Source organism: Rhinolophus sinicus, chromosome 12, assembly GCF_057876585.1.
Source record: "Rhinolophus sinicus isolate RSI-liver-muscle chromosome 12, RSI-T2T, whole genome shotgun sequence".
NCBI lineage: Eukaryota > Metazoa > Chordata > Mammalia > Chiroptera > Rhinolophidae > Rhinolophus > Rhinolophus sinicus.
This window is the reverse complement of record NC_142512.1, coordinates 18799116-18825395: the sequence shown is the minus strand read 5'-3', so window position 1 is coordinate 18825395 and position 26280 is coordinate 18799116. Positions and strand designations below refer to the sequence as shown.

The 26280-nt window shown below is 45.9% G+C and overlaps 1 protein-coding gene and 1 pseudogene across 1 annotated transcript; both read right to left on the bottom strand.

The window, feature by feature from the left end:
• Positions 1-137: 137 nt before the first annotated feature.
• PRPF8 (pre-mRNA processing factor 8) lies at positions 138-26280 on the bottom strand. The gene is made up of 43 exons (XM_019755493.3): positions 26149-26280; positions 25843-25953; positions 25162-25330; positions 24048-24212; positions 23741-23959; positions 23399-23611; positions 23148-23273; positions 22946-23051; positions 21748-21938; positions 21494-21613; positions 21215-21404; positions 20961-21080; positions 20737-20871; positions 20248-20377; positions 19796-19992; positions 19460-19666; positions 19171-19334; positions 18898-19024; positions 18587-18779; positions 18127-18314; positions 17733-17971; positions 17372-17518; positions 16988-17198; positions 16675-16791; positions 9185-9432; positions 8907-9086; positions 8588-8723; positions 8305-8474; positions 8015-8144; positions 7748-7894; positions 7414-7574; positions 6922-7113; positions 6434-6671; positions 6174-6302; positions 5252-5365; positions 4997-5170; positions 4509-4702; positions 3617-3856; positions 3375-3516; positions 1203-1343; positions 929-1068; positions 623-825; positions 138-479 (listed from the first exon to the last, which is right to left on the bottom strand). Exons 2-43 carry the CDS (start codon positions 25940-25942, stop codon positions 325-327), a joined length of 7008 nt encoding a protein of 2335 aa, XP_019611052.1. The 5' UTR covers positions 25943-25953; positions 26149-26280; the 3' UTR covers positions 138-324.
• LOC141568947 (small ribosomal subunit protein uS8 pseudogene) lies at positions 15680-16183 on the bottom strand (annotated as a pseudogene).

Here is a 26280-nt window from a genome sequence, read left to right as displayed (position 1 = left end):
AAACTTAGCCCCACAGCCCCTGAATACGGAACCTCATGCCCCCTCAAAGCTGAGTCCAGCATCTTGCCATTACCAAGTCCGGCCTCCTGCCAATTCTACACCCAGAATTTGAGCTTGAGGAAAAGAAAAATCAAAAATTCCAATTTATACAAAATTTATTATACTTAGTTCAGGATTACAAGCCATCAGGAGGTCAACAACACAACAACAGGCACAAAACAGGAAAAAGGGGCCAAGCTGCTGAATGTCACCAGCTTGTCTGGGGGTGGTGGGGGAGTAAAAGGCTCCAGCCTTTGGGGAATCTGAAGCAGGAGGAGGAAACGACTAGGCATAGAGGTCCTCTCGGTCTGCAGAGTAGACTTCGCCCTCCTGCAGAAGGGCGAAGTTGAGGAAGTGGGAGGGCCTGTGCACCTCATGGTAGAACTCTTTGGGGTTTGCCAGCTGCAGCTCATACTTCATGTTCGGATCATGCCGGACACCTTGGGGGAGAGGAAAACATCCAATGTTAGTAAGGCCCACCTGTCTTACTCAGCTGGCCCCCCTGGGCCATCTCCAAACCAGAGGCAGACCCTGAATGTGATGGCCTAACCCCACCCCCACTTCCCTGTACTTCCCCACTTACCCATAAAGTTGTAGTTCCACGAGGACTGGGCAGGGACCATAAAGAAGCCGAGAAAGCGGTCTGACAGCAACATCTGAACCCTCTCGTAGTGCGATGGTAGGTACCCCTTGGGATTGTTGCCTTTGTCTGTGTTCTGGCGGCCCCATTCATAGCCACTGGGGGTCAGCTTATAGGCTGTCAGTGTACAGGAGCCTGGTGTGAAGCTGGAAGAGGGATGAGGACAAAGTGAGAACTCAGGCCACCATTCTGGGCTCTGGCCTGCAATGCCAGCCCCACCACACTTCTAACAAGGGGGCTCAAGCCCACCTGCAAGTGATGATGATGGTCTTCTCGCCGTCCCAAGATGGGTTGTCAGCCATGATCTTGGCATGGGTGGTGACATCCTGGGGTGACAGCTGAGGGGACTCATTGGGCTGAGTGTGGATCCAACCTAAGGGTTCCATCTCCTATAGGCAAAGAGCAGTGAAAAGCTATTTACAGCCCTGTCTGCAGACAGGAACCTGACTATGAGAGTAACATGCCTGCCTTCCCTTCCCCACCCTGACAGCAGAAACCCCCCTTCTCTCACACCCCCACTGACCTTGAGGTACTCATGCTGGGGCAGCTGGCCAGGCAGGTGCACTGTCTGGTGGGTGCCCCACTGTGGAACCATCACGATGCAGCGGATCTCCTTCACTTGGGGGTTATCTGGTGGGCTCACCCCATACAGGTAACCTGCAATCTGGAGACAAAGGGGGTCAAGAACCAAAATGATTCTTACCGTGTTTCCCCAAAAGTAAGACCAGGTCTTGTTATTAATCTTTGCTCCAAAAGATGCTTTAGGGCTTATGTTCAGGGGCTGTCACCCTGAAAAATCATGCTAGGGCTTATTATCCGGTTAGGTCTTATTTTCGGGGAAACATGGTAGTACCAGCCTAGACCTCTGTTTCCTTCCCTTCTCCAAGAAAAAGGACAGTTTCTGAAAATGTGGTCAGAATCTCCTGTATCAGAATTACCTGGGGTGCTTGTTCAAAACATGAACATGGACCTCATCTGAGTTACCACATCAGAATCTCTTTGAGTGGGATCCAGGGGAAAAAGACTGCTCACATGCTCCTCAGTTCATTATTTAAGCATAGTATCCATAAACAAATGAGCATGTGAGCACACAGCTCATGAATTTACAAGGTGAACATATCTGTAAAACCAGCACTAGGTGGCTTTTTTTTTACCCCCCTTCTTCGGTTCCTCCCACACCCCCCACTCCAGTTCAAGCCGTTTCTCAGTCTAGTTGTGTAGGACACAGCTCCCTGGCCCATGCTGGTGTTATGAGCCTTGCGCTCCCCTGGCTGAGGCAGTCGGTCGCCACCCAGTCACCAGTCAGTTGGCCGCTCACAGCAGCTCTGCCGGCTGCTGACCACTCACGCTGACCACTGGCCTGTCATGGCAACACACAGCAGCCGGCAGCAGCCCAACTCCAGGGAGAGCTGTTGTTCACAATCTTAGCTGTAGAGGGCGCAGCTCACTGGCCCATGTGGGAATTGAACCCGTGATCTAGGTGTTAGGAGCAATGGTGCTCCAACCACCTGAGCCACCAGGCTGGCCCCTCTAGGTGGTATTTTAAATTTTACATTGCCATCAACAAAGAGAACCTATGTTCCTATAAACTCACCCACACATAATATTAATAATCTTTTCAAATTCACCAACCAGAGGCCACAGATGGTGTTTTATAAAACGTGAACTTTCCTGATTATTAAAGATGAGCATCTTTTCATATATTTGCCATCTGTGGTTCCTTTCTTAAACTACCTGCATATTCTTTGCCCACTCTTCGACGGTTGTTTTTATTTATTTATTTTTTTAAATTTTATTGGGGAAGGGGAACAGGACTTTATTGGAGAACAGTGTGTACTTCCAGGACTTTTTTCCAAGTCAAGTTGTCCTTTCAATCTTAGTTGTGGAGGGCGTAGCTCAGCTCCAGTTGCCGTTGCTAGTTGCAGGGGGCGCTGCCCACCATCCCTTGCGGGAGTCGAGGAATCGAACTGGCAACCTTGTGGTTGAGAGCCCACTGGCCCATGTGGGAATTGAACTGGCAGCCTTTGGAGTTAGGAGCAGGGAGCAACAACTGCCTGAGCCACTGGGCCGGCCCTATCTTCTTCTTCTTTTTTTTAATCCACGTCTGGAAATTCCCTATTCTAGATCCTTCTCCATTGTATCTTAGGTTATGCAAATATTTTCTTTCTATTTTTAGTTTGTTTTTAGTGGTACCCTTTGTTACACAAGTTATTTTGTTTGTGCTTTTGTGCTTTGTGTCTTAAGAAGGCTATCTCAACACTAAGTGATAAATATTTTCTTCTAATACTCTACAGTTTTAGTATTTTACATTCAGATCTTTACTCCACCTGGATTTTATTTTTGTTAGTAGTGTGAGGCAGGGATCTAGCTTCCTTTTCCATCATAAGGAATCCTTAATCCTGCAGACTTGATACACCACATTTATTATACACACATGAATCTGTTTCTAACTATCTGCTATATAACCATATGCCAATAACTTCTAAGCCAGTAATACATCATTCTTCTAATTGCTGTTAACTTTATGTTTTGATATCTGGTAGGGGCCAAAACCCTCCTTGCTGTTTTGGCTATCCTTGTATATTTACTTATCCATCAATCTTGAAACCAGCACCTCAAGTTTCAGGATACCTCAGGTGCATTTTAGACACATAAAATGTTGGGTACACACCGTGGCCTGGTTGAACACACTTACTTGGGCCCGAAGGTCAGATATGCAGATGAACTTCTTAAGCACATTCTTGGGAAGGATATAGGTATAACCAGTCTCCTTGATGTCATCAGATGAAACATAGATGTGATTGGTCCTTAGGTGCAGGTTGGCAGCAGAGATGGCCCTAAAAAACAGGTAGAGTGATGTCAGCATTTCTCAACCCAAGCACCTTACGTAGCACCAGCAGGCCTTTCCATCCCTACCCTTCTCGCCCCTGACAGTACCTGACCCTCCATTCAGTCTTAGATGAGAAAGTCTGGGTCTCATAGTTGCTGGTGGTAGAAGTAATGATCTCATCACCATGCTTGTTGACAGTACGAGTCTGTGTTGCAGTCAGCTGTGACTGTTCCTTGGTCTGCTTCTCAATCTCAGCAATCTGCTGCCGCTGCTGTGAGGGTGCCGAGATCTCCATACCCAGGATGATGTCTCGAATTTCGGATTGTGTCAGTGACGCCACATTCACACTGTGGGGACAGTGTGGGTCACACCACAAGGATCCCATACTCTTACCTCAGACAATCCCTAAGTGACACTTGTGAAGGAAGTGTGAAGTGGAGATGTATTAATACTAGTAAGACTCGTCACATCCGGGAAGGCCCTGTGCACGTGCACCTTTCAGCCTTGCTCAAACCTGCTCAGCATCCATACCTCCCACTTTTCCTTGATAAAAAGTGCCCTGGCACAGGATAATTCTCAGAAACAGAAACCTTAAAACACGTTCTCAGAGCTGGTACTGTCTGTCACCCTGGAAAACTATGGACACTTGCTTGCCACAATGACGGAGAGGGAAGAAAGTGTGCGTGTGCTATTAGCAGTGGTACCTGGGGGCCTGGGGTGTGAAACTTCCTGTAAAGTATGGACAGCAAACAAATGCCCTGCTCAAAATGACAACAGTGCCTCTGCTGAGAAACTATGCCCAAGAGTCAGACTTAAGCCCCACAACACATTCACTTCCTACACTTTCTGAAGACACTGCCTACCTTTCTTCTACAGGCATCTCCAAGACAATGAGAAACAGATTCTGGGCTCAAATGTTTCAAAATTCCCCAAACCATACACTGAGCCAGTGATGCCACCCTTTTTGGGTCTCCCATCTGTCTCCCCACCGCCGCTCACTTGTTTTTCTTGCCGTAATCTGCCAAGATCAGATCCTTGAGCTGCACTTCCACCTTGATCCACTCCTCATCAGTCAGGGTGGGCCAGATGTGGTGAGGCTCTGTAATAGTCGTCTTATCTGGCTTCAGGATCACCTTGGCCCGGTCATTATTCACATGCAGGGCACGCAGAATCAAGATGAGGCGGGAGAAAGCCTGGGAGGAGAAGGGGCCGTGTGGGGGTAGGTTAGCCCCTTGACGTTCTTCCCCCTCCTCGATTCTATCCTTTCCGGGAACCCAGGAACTGATTTCAAACTCTAAGGTGCCACCCCACACCCCTCACCATGAGTCAACTTGATATGTAGAACACAGAGTCCCTGTCCCATCCACAGGTTGAAGACGTGATAATGGCCCACAAGGGGCCTGTGGGGAAAGCGAAGGCACAAGATTTTCTCATGGCCCCAAACCCACTTCTCTTAAAGTGACCCTCTTCATGAGGTGGCTTCATACCGTGTAAGATGAGATAGTCTTGAGCCAGTCATCATAGAGGTTAAAGAGAACCATCTGGGGCTCAGTGGCTTTAAGGATGAGGTCCCCAAACTTTTCCACCTTAAGACAAGCCTGGAAGGGGAGTTGAAGCTCTGATCCTTTGATCACGATATTGGGGAAGTCCAGCAAGTGCACCTGACACAAGATAAAATCCAAGATTAGAAACAGAGCCTGCAGGGCTTGGCCCTCCTTTCTTCTACCTCACCCACTTCTCACCTCCAGTGGATCCAGCATGCCCTTCCTGGTGACAATGATCTGCTTGGGCTGCTCCTCCACAGGCAGAGATCGGATCAGGGCAGCCACCTCCTCAGCCGTCTTCCACTTTGCCAACTGAAAAGAAAGAAAAGGAAATAGAAATTGAGTCTCCACCCTCCCAAGTAAACTCAAACAGAAGATCCTAGTCTTGAAATAAACTATGTTTCTATTGTGCACTGCTATTCAATGTTAGATACTTCAGAGGTAAAGTAAAAGTGTCAAGTGGCCTTACCCAACCTAGCTGGCTGCACAAAACTCATACAAGCTGGTATCTGATTATACTACACACTATGTCGGGGACAAAAGAAATTAAGGCTAAAGGTCAAAAAGAGCTACACAAAGAAACAAGTCTTAAGGAACAAGTAAGACTGTGATAAACAGAAGAGGAGAGTTCATTCTAGAAAGATATATGAGCAAAGCCACAGAGGTGGAGAGGAACACCAGGGTTTTGGGATATTAGGATCCTGGACTAATTGTTAAGAGGACATATGCTATAAAGGAAGAGACGCTGTGGCTGGACAGGTTACAGCCCAGCCAGATATCGAGTATCTAGGAAGCCAAAGAAGAGTTAATTCAGCAAGAAGGGACTATCAAAGGCTTTCAGGTAGAGAAGAAAGTGATGTTTTAAGAATACCTGTTCCCTTTAGAAAGGTGACTTTTCAAAATAGGTTAGAGATGGGAGATTCAGGAAACAGAGAGACCAGCTGGTAGATAATGAAGGAACTCACATACTCTTGAACCTCCTATAGAATACTTCATGCCCTCAATCTTTCAAAGAGAGAAACAGGAGATTCTCTCTCTCCCTCTCACATACTCACATGCACATACCAAAGAATAAGAGGCAGTAAGGTTCTACAGCCTCTCTATCCTTTAACCTACTCACCTGCCCCAAACGCTTCTGTCCAGCCCACACAGATGTGTGGATTATCTTGAGAAACAGCTGCCCTGTGCGTGGGTTGAAGATGAAGATGGCCCCATTGATGGGCTTGGTTGTCAAGTTCCCTTCAAAGGTCTAAAGAACAATTCCATCAGTTAGCACGGCCTAGACACAACCATCCTGCCTTCATTCCAATACGCACACACTTGCTCTACCGCCCCCCACCCATAGGCATCTATAGCGTCGCACACCCTAACTCTTCTCACCTTATGAATAGTCACTCTGTAGACATTAGTGTCATCCACAAACCAGATAATCTGGTTGGAGAAGAGCTCACCATAGTTCTGAGAGGACAGATAGGGCTCAGTGGGCTCAGATGAATAGAGCTGCAGCCCCTTGCGGATCCGTTCACGTAACACATACAACGCAGGGTTTGCCTTCATGATCTTGGCCATGGCCTGCTGTATGAGAGGCTTGCTGCCTGGGAACCAGTTTCCATAGGCACTGTGATGGTGAGAGGCAAGAAAAGTTAGACCAGGCTGGCAGCCCCAGGAACAAAGCAAACTGCAACTCTATAGAGGAAGAAAAGACTGTCAGCCAGGCTGACGAGTGTCTGCTCATGTACACAGAGGCAGAGAAGAATCAGTGACCCAGACAAGGAACGAGCCAAACCTCACCCACCTGGGCAAAGTAAAAACGTGTATGTTAAAGTACAGGACTGATGGAAAATACATGCTTCTGAGCCTCAACTTACCTGTGCAGGTTATAGGCCAAGTCAATGGCAATGAGCACACCCGTGGGTGAAGGGTAGATACTCATGTTATCTGTGGTATAGTCCAAGAACTTGGCTCGGGCGTAGCGCTCAATGTCATGGGAATCATAGTCCCCCCAACGCAACTGGATGTCAATCCAATACTTCTGAGTGGTGGTGCTGTCCATCACATCCCTGCAGGTAGAGATGGGTCAGGAGTACAGGCTTCTAGGAAGCCACTGGCACAACCAACGTTCCGACAAGAACTCTCAATTACTATATCAAAATCTTAACACCAACCCCTCAGCCTGTGCCAGATCAGCAAGACACCCCTCCCCAAGAATCAACAGACCTGGCTGAGGATGTTGATAGTATCCAGTGGCAGCACTGGTTCCCAGTTAGAAAGAAAGGCAGGCAGAGACAATTCCTAAGAAAGTACTGCTAGAATAAAACTAAGGTTCCTGGATGCCTGGGGCCAGGCCATAAGGCACTTACTTGGAGTCTGCCAGCAGTGAGGGCCGGGACACATTCCACTTATAGGAGGCAAAGAGCAGGATGTCCGCACAGGAAGAGTTCATCTTATAGGACTTCCGGGGGTGGATGGTCTCCTTTTGTACAGTCTCAATTTCCAGTGCATCTAATTCCTGATCAAACACCTAGAGGCAAAAGTGGAAAGGTTATGACTGGTTATGGAAGCCCACTGAAAATGTGGCACCTGGTAGCACAATAGAAGTCTCATTCTCAGAGCTTCCAGGGTGAATTTCCCATACCCCAAAGAGGGAGCTGATCTGACTTTTCAGGGCCTCCTCTCCCTTCAATTCTAGCCCACCTGACACAAATCCATAACGATGCTCTCATGGATCTTCTGCCACAGGTGAGCTCGGAAGATCTGGATGAGAGAGATCTTCAGTGTGGGGATCTTGCCGTGCATGAAGATACCAGTCAGGTCCAGCTGCACCTGAAAGCCTACATATACCTGACAGGAAAAAGACAGTGTCACTAGAGAGCAAGAGACTTTGGCTCTCAGGACATAATTAAGGAAACAGAAACACTTGTTTTTAGCTTCCCATCTCCTATGCCTGCCAACCACACTCACATTGGCTCTGTTGATAGTTGGGGACCACCAGAGGGTGAATCTACGATTGGGAATCTGGTTTAATCCAGATCGCTGAGCATTAGTTAGCTTTTTCCACTTCATAGACTCCTCAAAACCACTGGCCTTCTCCCTGGGAAGCAGAAGAGATCATGTAAGTGATGACCTGCCCTCTCCCACAGTGCTGTTGACCTCCTGGGGGTGCGTCTGCGAGACACCATAGAAAAAGGCACTCAAGGGATGAGCTCAGAGAGTTGTAACAGGTCACTATAAGGGGAAAAAAGCATCCTCACCAGAAAAGTCCCTCCCAGGTAGGAAAGTAAGTGCCCTTGAAGAGTGTGTGTTCCAGAATGCCTTCCACACCACCCAGGGCCTGGATCATGTCTGTACGGTAGTTGTTCAGGTTCCAGAGCTTCCCATCATGTCGCTGATGTGTCCACCAGAAAGGGTTCTGCTTCAAAACCTAGACGGCAAGGAAAGCATGGTGACGCTCCTAGACGCCCACTGCCCCAGGTTAGCATGATGGCCACGGAGTCTAATTTCGGGAAGAGTGTCTCCATCATCCCTCCCACGCACCTGGTACTGCTTAAAGTCAGTTCGAACCCGCCAGCCCTTATCATAAGCCAACGTGTGCCGGTCCTTCTGAAACAGTGTGTTAATTCTAGGAATACCACGATCCCATGAATCTTCTAGATCTTCTAAGGTCAGTCGTCTGCCAAAGAAAAAAGATCCAAGTCAAACATATACTTATATGAAGAGCTCAGCATACCTCCCCGGCCAAGGATAAACACTTCCTTCTCTTCATAAAAATATGGCAGGCTCTGCCCCCAACCTCACGAAGGGCTCAGTCACTCCCCGCCCCCCACAGGACTGCTATGCCCTCCTGGATGCCTACCTGTTCTGAGCAATGGCCTCTTGTCTCTTGAGTGCGTACTCAGCCCAGACCCGCTGAGAATCAATGAACTCACTCTCCCATGGCTGTATGTAGCGGTACAAGTTGGGAATCAGCTGGTCTTCTTCATGGCTCATTCCTGAACGGAAGTGTGTGATACCTACGTCTGTCTGTTTGGACCACCTGTTTTGGGGCATAACCAAGATTAGAGGAAAAAAATGAAGCCTAAAAGTAAAGACCCCTTCCCTCAGCATCTAGCAAGATTTTCAGCCAAGTCCTACCTGAGGTCAGACTGGGGGATGAGTACATGGCCCATTGAGAGCATGCCGAGTCCACCCAACTCCTTAGGGGTGTAGAACACAACAGGGGGGAACCGACTTGGCATCTTCGAGTTGAGGCCAATCTTGATACGTGTCTGGATCTTGTTCTCACACTTCACCAGCAAGTCTAGGAGCTCCTGGGTGTTTACCACAGCCTCCCGAAAGTATGTCATAAGGCCAATAAGTGCTGTGTTCCACTTATTCACAATCTGAAGATAGTGGGAAAGTGGGAAAGAAGTAAATATAGATGAGCCATGTGAGCAGGGGTGACAGACTACTTATCTAGTTAGTTATATTCTCCCTAGTTCTGAACAAAGATTTGAACTCAGTCATCAGGAGAGTATGTATAATCAAAACCACCGTGAGATACTACTTAACACCCTTTGGGATGGCTAGTGACAAGTGTTAGCAAGGATATGGAAAAAATGGAAATCTCATATACTGCTGGTGGGAATGTGATATGGTGCAGTCACTCTGAAAAACAGTCTGGCAGTTCCTATATGACCCAGCAATTCTACGCCTAGGTATATATACCCAAGAGAAATGAAAACATACGCCCACATAAAAAATGTGTACATAAATTTCATAGTAGCATCATTCCTAGGAGTCAAAAAATGGGAAAAACCCAAATGCTCATCAACTGACAAATGGGTACACAAAATTTGGTATATCCAAATAATACAATATTATTCAGCCACGAAAAGGACAGAAATACTGATACATACTAAAACATGGATGAAATCTTGAGACTATTATGCTAAGTGAAAGAAGCCAGACAAAAAAGATCACATGTTGTATGATTCTACATATATGTAGATTAATGGTTGCCAGGGGCTGGGAAGGGGAGATGGGAAACAATAGGGAGTGACTGCTAATGGGTCTAGTTTCTTTCAGCGGTGATGAAAATGCTCTGGAGTTAGACTGCGTAATGGTTGCACAATTTTACGAATATACTGAAAAACACTTTGAATTTCACCTCAAAAAAATGAATTGAGGCAATATAAACTGTTAAAATAAGATTAAATACAGTAAGTAATCCCAGGGTTGGGGGGAGGAGGGAGAAGGGATGAGAAAAAAACCTATTAAAAAATTAATGGAAAAAATAAAAACTGGGGCAGCCAGATGGCTCAGTTGGTTAGAACTCTGAACAAGGTTGCCGGTTTGATTCCCACATGGGCCAGTGAGCTGCACCCTCCATAACTAGACTGAAAACAACGACTTGACTTGGAGCTGAGTTGCGCCTGCCACAACTGAAAAACTGAAAAACAGACTGAAAAACAACTACTTGACATCCTGGAAAAACACACTGTTCCTCAATATTCCCCAATTAAAAAAAAAAAGAAGAAAAGAACTTAGTAAACACACACACACACACACACACACACACACACACTCTGATGGGATTAATAACATTGTAAAACTGCATTAGAAAATAATGGTTTACACTAATAGAAATGAAGGCAAAACACTTTTCCAAACAAAAGTAGAGTATATTCATTGCCAATAGACCTTTACTGTAAGAAACGTTAAAGGAAATGTTTAAGTAGAAAGTAAACAATATAGATGGAAATTTGGATCTACATAAAATAATGAAGGATACCAGAAATAGGAAGTATGTGAGTAAAATATAAAGACATTTTTTCTCCTTTTGTAATTTCTATAAAAGACAAAGGCTGTTTAATTAAAGCAAAAATAGTAACAAAGTATTGTGTTTATAATACACATACAATTAAAACATGATGAAAATATTACAAAGAATGACGGGGTAAATGGAAGCGTACTATTGTAAGGTCCTCGAACTATATGGAAAGTAATATAAGTAGCAGACTAATGGTCACAGTAGGCTGTACTAAGTCAGAGATGTATTCTGTAAACCTTAGAACAACCAATAAAAAATATAAAACAAAGAAGTTTAGTCTATAAGCAAAGAGTGATGATAAATTAAAATCATGAAAAAAACCCCCCTCAATCCAAAAGAAAGCTGGAACAGAAGAAAAATGCAGATAAAATAAAAAACAAAGATGTCAGATTTCAACATAACTATATTGATAGTTCTATTAAACTTAATTGAAGTGTTTAGACTATTTGTAAGGCAAAGACTGTCAAACTGGATTTAAAAAAAAAGCAAGATTCAACTACCGGGGGTACCAAAAAAATGTACACAAGTGGACACTTTGGTCAACGTTGCTCAAGCAGTAGTTTGCCATAATCAGAAGTGTCTAGATGCTGATGGTAACCACTTTGAACAACTCTTGTAATTGCAGAAGTCAAACATAACTTGTATTCACCTTTTGTTATTGATACATATTATTACAATTTTAATACAGTTTTCCTTTCTTAAAATGTGTATACATTTTTTTTTTGGCACCCTCTGTATATGCTGTCTACAAGAAATGAACTTTAGACAACTACCATGTTAATAAAATATTCAATTTGAAAAAAAAGAAATGAACTTTCATTATAAAGACACAGGTTAAATGTAAAAGGATGGAAAAAGACATCCATGCAAACACAAAACACAGCTAGAGTGGCACTACTGACATTAGACAAAACAGACTTCAGAACAGAGATTATCAGGAATAAGAGGGCCATTTCATAATGATAAAGGAATCAATTCATTAAAAAGACATAATAATCCCAAATACATTACATACCAAATAACAAGAGCTTCAAAATATGTGAAGCAAAACATGATGGACCCATTGAAGCATAAAACTCAAAAAACCATATAATTATGCCCAAGTATGTGAACAATACATGTTCTTTCAGGGGTATAAACGGAGTTGCTACTAGCTATAGAAGTGTTTATGTAGGAGCCAGCTGTAAAGGCCGTTTCTAATTCTAGCTGTCTCTTCAAGTACACGATACAGCATTGCACCTGGCACAGTCCTTGGTCGTCACCCACATGCAGGTTCACTGCTCCTTGGACAAAAGGTTTGTCAGTTTGCATTTTGGTATCCCAAGTCCCCTAAGTCTGTGAGTATCCTGGATGACTCCTTGGTTTTCCATCTGCAAGCCAATTACACTGACCAACTTTCCACTGTGTTCAACAAAATGTCTCGACTGATTATTTGCCTTTTTAAACAATTATTATCTAATTGTTATGTGGTAATTTTGTTCCGACTAAATATTTTAAAGATACCAGAGCAGTCTGAACTTCAGACATTCTTCCATGCTCAAAAAAATATATATTACTTGTCTTGAAAAATGTCACACGGCTTTATGTTGTAAGCTTGGGTGTTTTTACTAAAGCAAACAGTATCTCTGAAGCAGCCCCTCCCCAAAAAACGACTTGAAAGGGAAAATAAATCCACAATTGTAGTTTGAGATTTCCAATACTTCTCTCAGTAACTGACACAAGCAGAAAGAAAAAAAAAATCACTAAGGATATAGAAAGACTTGACCAATACAATCAATCAATTGGATCTAATTGACATTTATAAGACACTACCCCAACAACAGCAAAATATATTCTTTTCAAATATACATGAGACAGTCACCGACGGAGACCATACATGCTAGCGTAACATAAGTCTTAACCCGTTTGAAAAACTAAGATTACACAGAGTATGTTTTCTGACCATAACGGAATTCAACTAGAAACTAGTAACAGAAAAATACTTGAAAAACCCTCAAATATTTGAAAATTAAACAGCATACCTCTAAATAACCTATGGGTAAAATAAAAACTCACAAGAGAAATTAGAAAATATTTTTAACTGAATGAAAATGAAAACATAACCTATCAAAATTTGAGGGATGCAGCCAAAGCAGTGCTCACAAGGCAATTACACAGTATTGACTGTGTCTATTAAAAAGGTCCAAAATTGATCATCTAACATTTAACCTTAACTAAGAGCAAATTAAACAAAGAGTATAAATCATGAATGAATTTTCTAGTTCAATGAACAGAAAAGAGAAAAACAAAAATCACTGAAACCAAAGCTGGTTCTTTGAAAAGACCAATATAAAAAGAGAGCAAACTACAAAATGCCCAATGATGCAATCAACACTTTAAGGTAAAGAATGTTTCCTGGACGATTACTGATCCCTATTTTTTCTAAGGCCACTAGTCTCTTCCTTCTGAACCCTCCCACAATCCAGGATTCCAGTAAGGGCCACCACCCTTGACTCCCCTGTATCCAATCCCTTACCACTCCACAACAGCTCTCTGGCAGAACCCCAAACTTGAATCACCACTATAATCTATCCACTTTCTGCATCCTGTCACTGAGCAGCTGAGTGCCCCTGGGAAGAACTCACCCTCACTTCGAGTTGTCTTCATTTTCTTGAAACCCACCGGCACCCTCAGCAGAGTTTCTTCAACAATCTTATCATACCCTCACCACTGAGCTGAAGTCCAGCACCCCACGCCCCTCACTCAAGCCCAGGCCAAGCTGAAAAATTCAAGGTTTGTTATTTACATTCACATCTATCCAAACCTCTTTTCTACTAGGTTCAGAGGATCTTTCCCTCCGCTTGCCCTTTACACTAACCCAATTCAGGTTATCATACTTCTATTACACTATGAACTGTTACTGGCTCCTTAATGAAAACACACCCAAGTCACTCGTTTAAAAATACCTGCCCAGAATATATGGTGATGGAAGGAGAACTGACTCTGGGTGATGAACACACAATGGGATTTACAGATGATGTAATACAGAATTGTACACCTGAAATTTATGTAATTTTACTAACAATTGTCACCCCAATAAATTTAATAAAATTAAAAAAAAAAAAAAAAATACCTGCCCGGATTACATCTCCCTCTAGGTGGCATGTAACGTCCTTCCCTCTCTTACTCTAGCAAATCGACAATCCTTGCTGTCTGCACCCTCTCATTTCCCATAAAGCCTCACCCACTGCAATCTGGCTTCTATCCCTACTATTTCTGAAACGGCTCTTGCTAAGGTCACCAATGACGTCCTGATTGCCAAATCCAATGGCTACTTTTCAGACCTTATCTAGCTGAAGTACCCTTAGGCAACTGTAACTGTTAAGTGGTTACCCCATTCCTGATAGCCTTGGCTCCCATGACCCACTCTCCCCCAGTCTGGCTACACTGCTACTCCATGTTCTCAATGGTTCCAAACTCGTCCCTCTGCCCTTCTCACTCCTTATACTCTCCCTAGGTAATCCTGCTCACGCTTGAGCTTTCAACCATCTCCCTTATGCTGACAGACTCTTAAATCTATATCTTCAACCCAGACATATTCTCCAAGCTTCCGACTGTAAAGTATCTCATCTCCACTTGGACATTCTTTAGGAACCTCTAAGTTACTCCTGACTGCTCTTACTTTCTCACCTCATTTCTCTCCCTGGAACTTCAAACGCATAGTATTTTTCACCAAATCTAAGAGATCATCAATTTAAGAGGTACCACTAAGGGAAAAGATACACACATATAGGTATATATTTATCTTGGAATTAAAGAAACGCGATATAAACACCTGCTGGACACTTCCACGTGGATGTTCTCAGGAGTCTCAAACTTTTTACATCCTAAATTCATTTATTTTCTCTAAACCTGTTCTTCTTCCTTTAGTCTTCTAGTTGGTGGCACCAATATCCTCCTAGTCACCCGTACCAAAAACTGAGTATTTTGACTTCTTCCTTTCCCACTGGCATCCCACCAAAATGAAGCTCTGCTGATTTTACCTGATAACTCCTTATCAAATCTGTTCCGCTCTCATCTCTACTTTCACTGCTGTCATCATTTCTCTCTGAACTTTGGCAGTAGTCCCCAAACCTGACCTCATATCCTATTCCTCTAAACTCCAATTCCCCACAGCTGTAAGAGTGAACCACCTAACAGAAATCTCAAAAAGCCACTCCCATGCTTAAAACCCGTACAGGACTCTTAATGAGACATGCAATGCCCTCCAGGAGCTGGCTCTTGATGATCTATCCAGCCTCCATCTGTAAGCGTCCCAACTCCACAATTCTACTCCAGCGAACTCTCAACTTTGTATATACCATGCCAGTTACCTCTCCATACTTCTGGCTGGAGGTATGTCCTCCCTCACTGCCTCATCACGTTATTTCTTTCAGGAAGACTTTTCTCTCCTTAACACTCATTAAAGTGTTCTCACAGATTCCCAAATAATATAATCGCTCTATAAACACTGCATCCTAGTATAGTTCTCCCAACTATGCGCCTGTGTCTCTAACGAGGTAGATGAGCTCAATGAAGGCAGCAATTCTCTCTTACGTGTAGGGCGTGCATAACGCCTTGAATGCAGTAGTTAGCAACTAACACCAATGGAATGAATAACATAATTCCTGTTATCTGACCCTCAGAAGGAATAATCTAACCTAAAAGACGAACTTTTTCTTTGCACTATATTCCAAAAAAATGTATCATGTGGAATTTTAGGTAAGGAATATTAAGATAAGAAAACATGTCCTCAAAAGCATCACTAAAAAATTTAAAGCATTCTGTATGTGCTGCACATTTAAAGGGATATGAAGGTCAGAATGAAAGAAAAAAAGGCTACAGCTAAGTTATTCTAAGGGAAACCAGGATGAAGTGATATTTTTTTTTTTAATCCACTGAGGCACTTTATTTCCATATATGTATTACATTCCTAGAAAAAGAATCTCAGGATTTTCCCTCCTGTGTGTTTTCTGCTTTTGCTTTTTCACAGACGATGATACCAGCTGAAGTTGTCAGTATAAGGAAACCAAACTGATAAGGTTGGTGCCGATTATTCTGCCATTTTTCTAGATTTTTGAGTTGCACATCAAATCGGGGGTTGATCACAGCACATCTGTTTAACCAGCCTGAGAAGTTCACGGTTTTCCCAGCTCCAAGATCATCAGTGATGAGGCAGAGTAACCTGCCTCATCATCACAGCTAGAAACTGGACAACGACTTTGGAGCAGAGCCTAATAAGAAGCTGGCATTTCCCTCTTTTTCGCATTATTGATGCCCTTGACAGCATCTGCCAGGACATTACGTGCACCATTATAATGCCATGGAAAGACAATGGAAAGAGCAAGATGACTTTTAAACTTTGCAAAAACTTAAACATACAGTTAACAATCCTCAAATTATTCTTTTTCAATCCCAGCTACCTTGAGCTGGGCCTTTGGAAGCAAGTGAAGGAGAAATAAAACACTGAGGTACCACGCGCACTGTTACTGGTTAAAAGATGAGCTATACGACTTGAATAACTGGCCTCTGGGAAGAGGCAAAAACAGTGATTTTTGTTCAAATTTTAAAAATCCAATTTCTACTCTTGCCTTAATTTAGAGTAGACAGAAGGAAGCCGCAGAATTCCTACAGGGAATTCTCAGAAAATAACTGTGAGTTGATTTGACACATAAAGCATGGACCCTGGCACAGTGGACAGCGCTGGGAAGGGGAGCAAACCAGGAGAGGAACTGAAAGGGATGTGAGATGTGCAGAGGACATAAGGAAAGCCTGGGCCGACTGTGTGACCTACCTTGGTGAAGGTGGTAGAGCCAGAGGCCATCAGAATTTGACGCACGCGGTTGTGGAAGCGCTGCATCGACTCATCATCCACACGCAGGAAACACTGGGCTGTCCGCTCCTTAGTAACCTAAACCACAAGGTCAAGGCTAACTTGTCTCTGGTATTGCCACAGGGACAAAGACCAACTCGGACCACCACTAAGCCCTGCCCACACAAGGCGCAGCTGACTGATAATAAAAAGCTGGGCCAGAGATCCTCACCCACACTGGCCCCAGAGGTACCTGGGTAGCAATGCTACTCCTAGCCCCCTTCCCAGGCTGTACCTCATTCTGCAGGTTCCAGACCCCATCTTTGTGGGTGAACTCCTCATAGCTGGTGCGGCATTTAGGCAGGATGCGGCACTCAAAGCCACACATGTTGAACAGCAGGTTGGGGTTGTCCTTACTATACACCGACACGAAGCTGTTCTCCCACTGAACTGTAGTCACTGACCGTGGCAGACGGTTCTTGATGTCCCAGAACACTGCCCGACCCCTGCCACAGAGAATATACGGTCACATCAGTCTCCTGGAAGGAACTTCCCTCAAAGGCCAGACTGATGATATCCGCCCGAGCACACTCCTCCCGTCCAGGCCACCTCAGAATTCCCCCTAACTGTTCTCTGAATCCCTCAGGATGATGTCCTTGCAGCGCCCACTTAGACTCACAAGTTGACATCATGCTTCATGAGGCGCATGCGGGCGTCTCGGGGCCAGCACTTCTTGTTGTTATAGCCAACGATGTTTTCATTGTTGGGGTCAGGGTGCTCTGTCAGGTAACGCTGGATCAGGTCCCGAGCCTCATCTGCTGTGAACCTACACCAGGCAAGGTACATTGCTGAGGCCCAAATACACCAGGACCCCGTGAGACCTACAGCTCCCCAGATGGAGCCCACCCCCAACCCCACCCTCCTCATGGAATTTCGTTCTGCCACAACCCAGCAGAAAGTCAAGTAAGGTACAACTGCTTCCAGAGGCCGGGCATGTGCCTCAATGCCATGCAAGGATAAGAATCCAGGCCAGCCCTCACCTGAAGAAAATATGGATGCGATCAATGTATCTGCAGAAGAGACGAATGGGGTGGGCCGCCTCGGTGGCTATGTCCTGGAAACTGAGGAAGTCATTTGGCATCTGAGGTGGCCCAGCCATCTCACTGGCTCGGTGTAATCCCAACACAAGCAAATCCATCACCAGGCCATAGTATTGCACGATGAATGAGGCAAACTGCAGGCCTCTGATGATCCCATATGAATTTGTATGGTTCATGTCCTACAAAGAAAGATATACCTTATAACACGCTTATCCCATGGCCACGTCCCAGGCTTCCCCAGGGCCCATCTTCTTTTGTCATCCCCTCAGCAGACCCTAACTCAGGGCCTAGACCCTGCCCGCCAATTCCTTGCTAGCCGGCCCCTAAGACACACCTTGTAGTTGATGACGACGTTGTTCTTGGCTGTCATGTAGTCGGCTATGTTATGATCCACAATGAGTCGCAGCAGCCTGTTAAGCAGGGTCAAGTCGATCTTTTCATACATCTTCTCAAAGCGTGACTCCAACATGACGTTGCACTCGCCCTCACTTGTCTCCCACACGTCCTGCAGGTTATTGATGCCTGAGAAGTAAGCAAGACAGGTCTCCAGCAGGTTCAACATTCCCTTTTGGGACTCCTGCCTATGGTAGCTATCTAGTCCAGAACCCAACCGCACTACCGCTCTGTTCACTCATCTGGATGGCTAGGAGTGTCTGCTTTGCTCAGTTTGACATCAACACTATTTCCTTGGTACCATGCAGCAAGACAGTAAGCAAATTATGCTGCCTAAAGGAGAATTTTGATGTAGAACTCAATTCACCTCCCTTCCTCAAGGGTGACCCCAGAAGTTCTACCTTGGCACCACTTGTAAACCAGCAGAGGAGGTGGTTCTGTGTCAGCAGGCTTGATCCAGGGTGGGAAAAGGCGACGCTTGTCAGCTTCATACCAAAGGTACTGGTCCAGGTAGGCATCAGTTATCTTCTCTAATGGCTCTACATCATACACTGGCACCAGGTGGCTATAGAGATCCATGAACTCAATGCCCACCTGTGGGACAGGGAAGCTGGCTCAAACCAATCCACCAGTCACCTGAGGTAACCTGCCCCCCTGGGTGCCATGAATGAATAGCAGAGCCAAAAGAAACTTGGGGGGGCACTTCACTCACTTCTTTGAAGGCTCTCTGTGTGAGGAGATGACGCTTGATGCGGGACAATGCCTCGTGGGGGTTGTCGTAGGCTTGCTCGATCAGACCTAGCTCCTCCCTTTGAGACTGGTTTAACCGAGACTTCACACTGACAAGATAATAGAAGGTGAACAAGAAAACCAAGAGGAAGTCAAACCCAGAAAGGACTGAGGCTAACCCTTCCTTTGGACTCTGAGGACGATGCTGTTCTCCCCCATCCCCTGCCCACAGGAACCTATCTACTCCACTCTTCACCTGTAAGCTTCCTTGAGCCGCTCCAAGGCCAAGATGAGCAACTTGGTATCATGCTTGTAGGAGAGCGGGGGGAATGGGATGGGTGAGAACCTACGGCTTTCCAACCAATGCACAGTGGTGGTATACACTGCCACCGCTTCCTCTGCTGTGATGTAAGGCCCATCCTGCAAGGTGGACATAATAATTAGCCTCCCACTGTAGCCAATCCCTCTAGCACAAGGCCTGGGCTAAACTCTGGAGTCCACGCCCTGCCCAGCCCCCACACCCAGCCCAGCCTCCTCTGCCCAACCTTCAGGTAGTTGTGCTGCCGCTCCTGTTCTGCCTTCAGATAGAGCCGGGTGAGGCGTCCCAGGTTCTTTTTACAAACAGTCTTATCCACAGTGGCCCCACGGCGGATCCGTTCTCGGTTGTAGTGGGCGGTGTTGGTCCACCAGTCAGCCTTGGCCTTCACATATCGAAGGATCATGTTCTCTATGGGCGTTGGCAGCCCAGGAACCTGCAAGTGCAAAACGCACAATGAGCAAGCTGATGGGAGCCACATGGCCCCCTAACGACGCCTAGGAGTGGTGATCCCAACCCCAGGAAGATGAAGTCCATGCCGCCTCCGAGATGGGGAGACACCCACCTTCCAGGGAATGTTGGCCTTCCAGCAACGCCAGGCTTCACTGAGGTGCTGCAGGATTGTCCGGGCCTTGTTCTGTTTGATCCCCTCAGGCATCATGTCCAGAATGTCATGCATCACAGCTGCCCGAAGCTCAAGGTCAAAATGTGACTCCACTCGCTGCTTTGTGACAGTCTTCGCCACCCCCTTCGAGTGTCGGCCTAGAAGTGAAAGTAATTAAAAACAAGGTTTACTGCTTTTAATAAAGTCTCTACCTTCAGGCCCCTCTTACTAACCATGGTTACAACGAAATAAGAAATGGAACAGTAGGTCAGACTCATTAGACAATGGGACTTAGAGGCAACCTAGCAGAAAGGGACTCTGTTTCAAACAAGGGTAGGGGACAGAACAGGAATATGTATGATTCACCCTTGAAGAGATAATGGGAGAAGCTGAACACAGAGAAAAACACTCACCTTCAAACTGCCGGGCCAGGAGGTTGCCGAGCCATCGCTCCAGCAAAGGGGTAATGCCACGCATGAAAAACAGCCAGACCCGCCAGCCAGCAGCCCAGAAGCCACAGCCAGGGCCCTTCCCTACAGGGCCCTATGAGCCCAAGCAGAAGTCAAGAATGCAAGTTAGCAATTCATTTAAACGACGAAACAAAATTGGGCAAAGATGGGGCAGGAGGGGCACATGTATGACGGTGAAAAAAAAAAAAAAAGGACAAACTCTGGGACCTCAACATCTAAAAACAGGGTAAATGAGAAATTTTAAGGCAGAAACCAGTAACTAAAATTCCCTATTTAGACCTTTGGGGGGGTGGGGAGAGATGTGTTGAGATTCACAAAGGGCAATAATAACACACTCAGAGTCTCTCTCCAAATAGGTCCCTGGAGAGCGCCCTGACTAGATGTAAAAGGTAAAATGGATCTGAGACAGTGAGTGTAGGGGCAGGGTCCCACCGTGTTGAAGCGGTAATAGATGAGATGCTTCAGGTCCTTGCACATGCGAATCTGCCGCATTAGCTTGTATTTGTACCGGTACATGCCCGTCAGCTGCCCCACATGGGCAAAGATATACTGCAATCCATCTGCCAGCTGCAACACAAGGGCCACAGGCTTTAAGCTACAGCCAGCTCCTCCCAGCTTCCCCACCTAGGACAGGGGCTGGGGATACCTAGCCTTACCTGGAAGGCATCCACATTGCCCAATCGATACTGCACATGACTATCTACCACCAGCTTAGTTAAACGCAGAACTTCTCGACACAGATGGAAAGCATTCCCAAAACGAGACTTCTTTCTTTCCTGGAGAAGATGCCAAGAACAGAAAAAACATTAATCAGCAATGGTCCCGACTGGATGTAAGCCTTCCTTGGGGGACAGAGCAAAACCAGTCCATCCCTCAGGCCCGGGAGACCCGTAAGGTCCACTGCAGGCACCTTGGTGGTGAGCGTCTTGACAGGCTTGAGGTTGAAGTTGTAGTCCAGATGCAGATAGTTGAGATTTTTACGGTGAATGAGAAGGTTGAGCATGTTGTAGCCTTGGCGGCAAACCTGGAGTCCTACCTCCACCCAGTCCAGCTTTGTGGACTGAAAGAATTTGGTGGCTTTGAAGGAGCGGAATAGATACCTGGGGTGGGAATGAGGAGGAGAGTGACAGTAAGCCCAGATTACCTTTGGAACAAAAGAAGTCTGAGCAGGGGCCCTCAGGCACCTTACCTCTTCTTCTGGGCTTTAGGGGGCCGGTGCTTCAAGGCATTAAGCACATAGTACTTAAGCAGCTTCTGGTAGGAGACCCTCACTTTCACGGGCTGCCCAGCAGGACAATGCTCCCGATACCTGGGAAAACAAATCCGCAAGAGCTTGGCCCATCTCTCCTTCCAGCCCTTCTGGTAAAGGCTGCATGCGCACCCATCTGAAGTCTTTTCTCCTACACATCCACTACCATACCCCTAGGTAGAAAGAAGCCTTACCAGTTCTTGACAAGAGGGATGTCCAGGGCCCGGCGCGTACGACCAGAGCGTAGGTTGAAGGGCCGTGGTGCCCAGAGCAGGGCAATGCCATTGGCTGTATTATCTGTGTAGAGGGGTGTGTCCTTCAGGAAGGGCTCCACAAACTCTGGGAGCTCAAACTCTTCATCATCATCTGGCAATGGTTCTTGGCTCTGAAAGAAGAACCCCCAAGGGTTCAGCTCTCACTGAACTGGGCAGAGACCTGGGATAAGAGGGAAACTGTCTGGGGCCACACAGAGTACCTATATCTGCCATGGAAACTGGGCTGCCTGATAAGAGAAGCCCTAAAGGGCCAGGGCAAAGGAGGCCAAGAGAGCAGAGAACAAGCAAGGGCCAACCAGGCAAGCAAACATTACTCCTTACACCCCAACTGGCTCACCACAAAAGGCCTCCCAAAGGAGCACCAATACCATAAGACGTAAATATTACAGTCACTTCCTGCCCAAGATCCAAAAACTGGCCTTGGGGAAGCAGACGTGTTCATGTTAAGAACACAATGGAACATGGATGAACATCAAAAACGTTATTCTACATTTAGAAGAACAAATATATTAAAGGGATAAACACTTAACAGAAACACACTATTCTATGTGTAATAAGCCAGTCACAAAACACCATATACTGTATAATTCCATTTACATGAAATGTCCAGAGTAGGCAAATCTATCGAGACAGGAAGTAGATTAATAGTTGACTAGGCAAAGGGGTTCAGGGAAATGGAGAGTGGCTGCTAATGGGAATGGGGTTTCTTTTGGGATGATGAAAATGTTCTAAAATTTGTTGTATTAATGGTTGCAAAAAACTGTGAATAAACTAAAAACTACTGAACTACAGATTTGAAATGGGTGAATTGTATGGTATGTGAATTGTACCTCAATAAAAGGATTTAACAGGAAACAAGAACACAATGGAAACAAACCAGAATAAACTATATAGTCCCAGAGGAGTAACGATAAAGCCCAGATGGATAATCACAGAAACCAAGATTATACCAATACCATGGTTTGAGCCAAGTGCCAGACTCTCAAATTAGCTTATAGCTCAAGTGGAACCACTTAACAGGATGGAAAATACATCTCCCTCTTGATGAATTTTTATCTAGTAACACCTCAGGAAATTTCTCTTTGAAGAGGTGAGGTCAAACGTCCCTTCCTCTCACCTTGACAGAGTGCCTGTGGGAAATTGGGTTGATCAAAGGATCAAAGTAGAAAGCTGGCAAATCAGGATCCTCAGTTTTGATGAACACAACATTAGGAGTGTGGTACCTAAAATGAAAAGCAAAGTCAGCCAAGGGCCCTTCCCCTGGCCCAACCTAAACGCCAGCCTTCTCTTTCCCCCCAGCTGTGTTTCAGCTCTCTCACCAGGTGAGGTGGACGTGGTGCGGAAGGTTGTTGTACAAGTAAGGAAAAGCAATCTTGTATTCAGTGCGGATAGGCTGCCGGATGATGATCTTGTTAATATCATTGAATTCATTCCAATCTTCGTCCCTAGGATACAAAATCAAAGATGAGCAGACTAGTTGAAGAGTTCAGAAGTTACAATGGATCTTAAGGATCGAGAGTAGATTTGATTCAAGCCAAGATGCCTAAAATCCCTACTCTCTCCAACTTACTGTAGGTTGATATCTCGAACAAGCGGTTCAAATTTGGGGCCTCCAGGAATGGCCATATTGAGTGCCTTGGACGTAAAGAAGGCCTTCAGATCAAACAAATAGAAGTAGTTGTCATCTACCAAGTCTGTCAGGAGCTGATTGGCCAGGCGGTAGAGAGTAGACATCATGGGCAGTGTGAACTGCCAGCGCTGGTAAGTAGAGCCATTCACATACCTAAGGAAAAAAAGAGAGGCCCACGTCAGACAGGTACACCAGCCAGCCAAACCACACTACCAACTGCTCTCTCAGGACCCCTGGACTTCCAAAACTCTCACAAGAGTGGCAATTATTCCAACCACTTACTTCCTGCTATCCCTCAATGGCTGGTGGTCATAGAACCAGTCCAACACGGGGGCATCCTCCTCAGGGTCCAGCTCTAGCTGAATGGCCTCCAGCGGCTCAACATCTAGGATGTTGTCAGCATAGTCCAAAGGTGGCTCCTCATCATCAAAAGGGGGAAAACGCATCCTCTTGAAATGCCTCCTGTCTCTTTTTTCTCGCCGCATCATAATCCACATTGACCTGGAAGCCAACAATGTCACACAACGGTTTCTACCCAATGCCTCCCAACCACCACCACCACCACACGCCATATTCCGGCCCTTCTTACCCCCACTGGGAGATGTAGACAGGTTCAATGACCCAAGGAATCTCATTGACAAAGGAGATGGCTCCAGTGATGTGGTAGAGTACAGGCACATCCCGAATCTGCTCCCAAGGCATAGGCATGTTCTCCAGGAGTTTGAGGACTGCATGGGGCATGTACTTCAAGGCACTGCAGCATTAGGAAGAGATGATTAGAAATCACAAGATGTTCTCCTACCTGTTCCACGCAGAGAAGCAACATGGTATAACAGTATCGTATCCCACAGAAAATTCTGCCTTACAGTGCAACTCCCAAATTTAGCACACAGGCCATCCATGACCAGGAACTCTGCTCCCCCTCTCCAATTGTGCCAGTCTTAAACTTCACAGTACCACAATACTGGGTTTCAGTCCCTCTAAATCAACAGCTCTCCATCTAAAGGCAGCTTTTAAGCTGTCTCATTTTCTATTCTCTCTGTACATTCCCATAAATAATAAAGTAGTCAGATACTTTACTGTAACCATTTGTCTCATGTCTGTCACGCCACTAGACTATAAGCTCCAGAAAGGCCACCACTTCCTGTTCACTGCTAGGTGCTCCGCTGCACCTAGCACAGTTCTCAAGAAATAGTTCTGAAATAAACAAAACTTCCATGGCTGTCTTAGACTAGTTCATTAAGTAGCTAACATTTTTATGTCCAAATGGAAAAGGGATTTGCTACGGCATCTGTACTAACCCAGCTTAGGCCATAGACAAACAAGAGTATAGAGACCTCAGGAGTTAACTATTCCCAAACCTGAGCATTCTGGTCACTGAGGAGTGACAGGCAAGAAGAATGCACAAAGTGTCCTGTTATGGGCTTCAATCCATTCAAAGACAGGGACATCTTAGCATAGCACCAACAGCACAAATTAAAGCTCCAGTCCCAGATCAGGAAGTAAAATCTGGACCATAACTGGAAAATCTGGAAACTATCACAGGACCCTAGTGGTTTCCTCTCTTCTAATCATCAAGACAGGCTGTCCTAGAAGATTAACGTCCCAAATGATAGAGCAGCTATCCAGGACTACAACTTATAGGACAGCGAGAAGGGAAAGGGGCCAGACTCCAAAAAAAAAAATTCCAGGATGTTCTTTACCCCAAGTAGACCCTTTTGTCGTGGCGAAACTTCCTGTTGGTCATGTCTCCATGGTCTCGAATAATCTTCCTGACATGTTCTGGGGGCATGTCTTCCTTCTGAGCATCCACAAATCCAAACTTCCGCTTTTCCGCATAGCGCTTGGCCTGTAATTGCTGCCATTTTCGGGCTACAAAGATACCTCAGTTTAAGGGACTGAACTCAGTTAAGGGACCCTTAGCCTACTCATTCCCACCTCTTGCCCTAGGGTAGGCTCCTGTCAAGATGTATGAAAAAGAGGCCAGCATCCAGAAAGATTCCCAGCCAATTCTCTCATCAACTCACTCTGCTTTATTTTTTCCTTCATCACATGTATCACTGCCTAACATTTTTATTACAGACTTTTAAGTTTTTTATTTTCTATTTTCTTCATTGCAATTTAAATTCTGTAAGGGCAGGGATTCTGTCTGCATCGCTACTGTTATCTCTGTTGTTTAGATCAGTGCCTGCAAATGACAGACGTTCTTCAAGACCCGATCAGGTGAAAAACTAAATGAGGGAGGGGGCTAATAACCGCGCTAACGCCTAATGTTTTGACACCTGCCAAAACAAAGGGAAAGGGTTCAAACCCGATGCGCACGCGCGCACACCAGTCCCTACATCTCCGGGCCCGTAGGCACCGCTCCCGCACGCGTTCTTCACCTTTTTCCTGCAGCTTCTCCTCCGACATGTAGTCCGGCAGCGGGGCTAGAGGGCCGGGTACCGGGTTACCCGGCCCTCTGTAAGGAAAAACTCCGGCCATGTCCGGAGAATCTGGGGGGCGGCGGAAGAAAAAAATTAAGGGGTAACAGGGCCCGGGCCTACAAGAGGCGCAGCAGGAACGCGTCGATACCCGCGGCCTGCAGTACCGCCTCGCTCAGAGTAGGCACGGCCCGGCCCAATCCCTCCCGCCGCTCAGCCTGACCCCTCCACGCCTCCCGCAGCCAGCCCTTAAAGACCGCTACGCACCCTTACAGCCCCCTAAACTCGCAGCCCGCCGCTCGCTCGCACCGCAATGGCGGCAAGCCTACGTCCGCTCCGCGTTCCCGACGCCGGGAAGTGCGCAACCCGGGTTCAGTAGTTGACCCAATAGGCGCCGAG

Bases quoted from the DNA above. Each gene is read 5' to 3' on its own strand.
- PRPF8 (XM_019755493.3), bottom strand. From the start codon at position 25,942: ATGGCCGGAGTTTTTCCTTACAGAGGGCCGGGTAACCCGGTACCCGGC. The intron at 24,213-25,161 runs GTAAAGAACATC...CTAATGCTGCAG, and splicing joins GACAAAAGGGTCTACTTGGG to TGCCTTGAAGTACATGCCCC. The intron at 5,171-5,251 runs GTGAGAAGTGGG...ATCTTGTGTCAG, and splicing joins GCATGCTGGATCCACTGGAG to GTGCACTTGCTGGACTTCCC.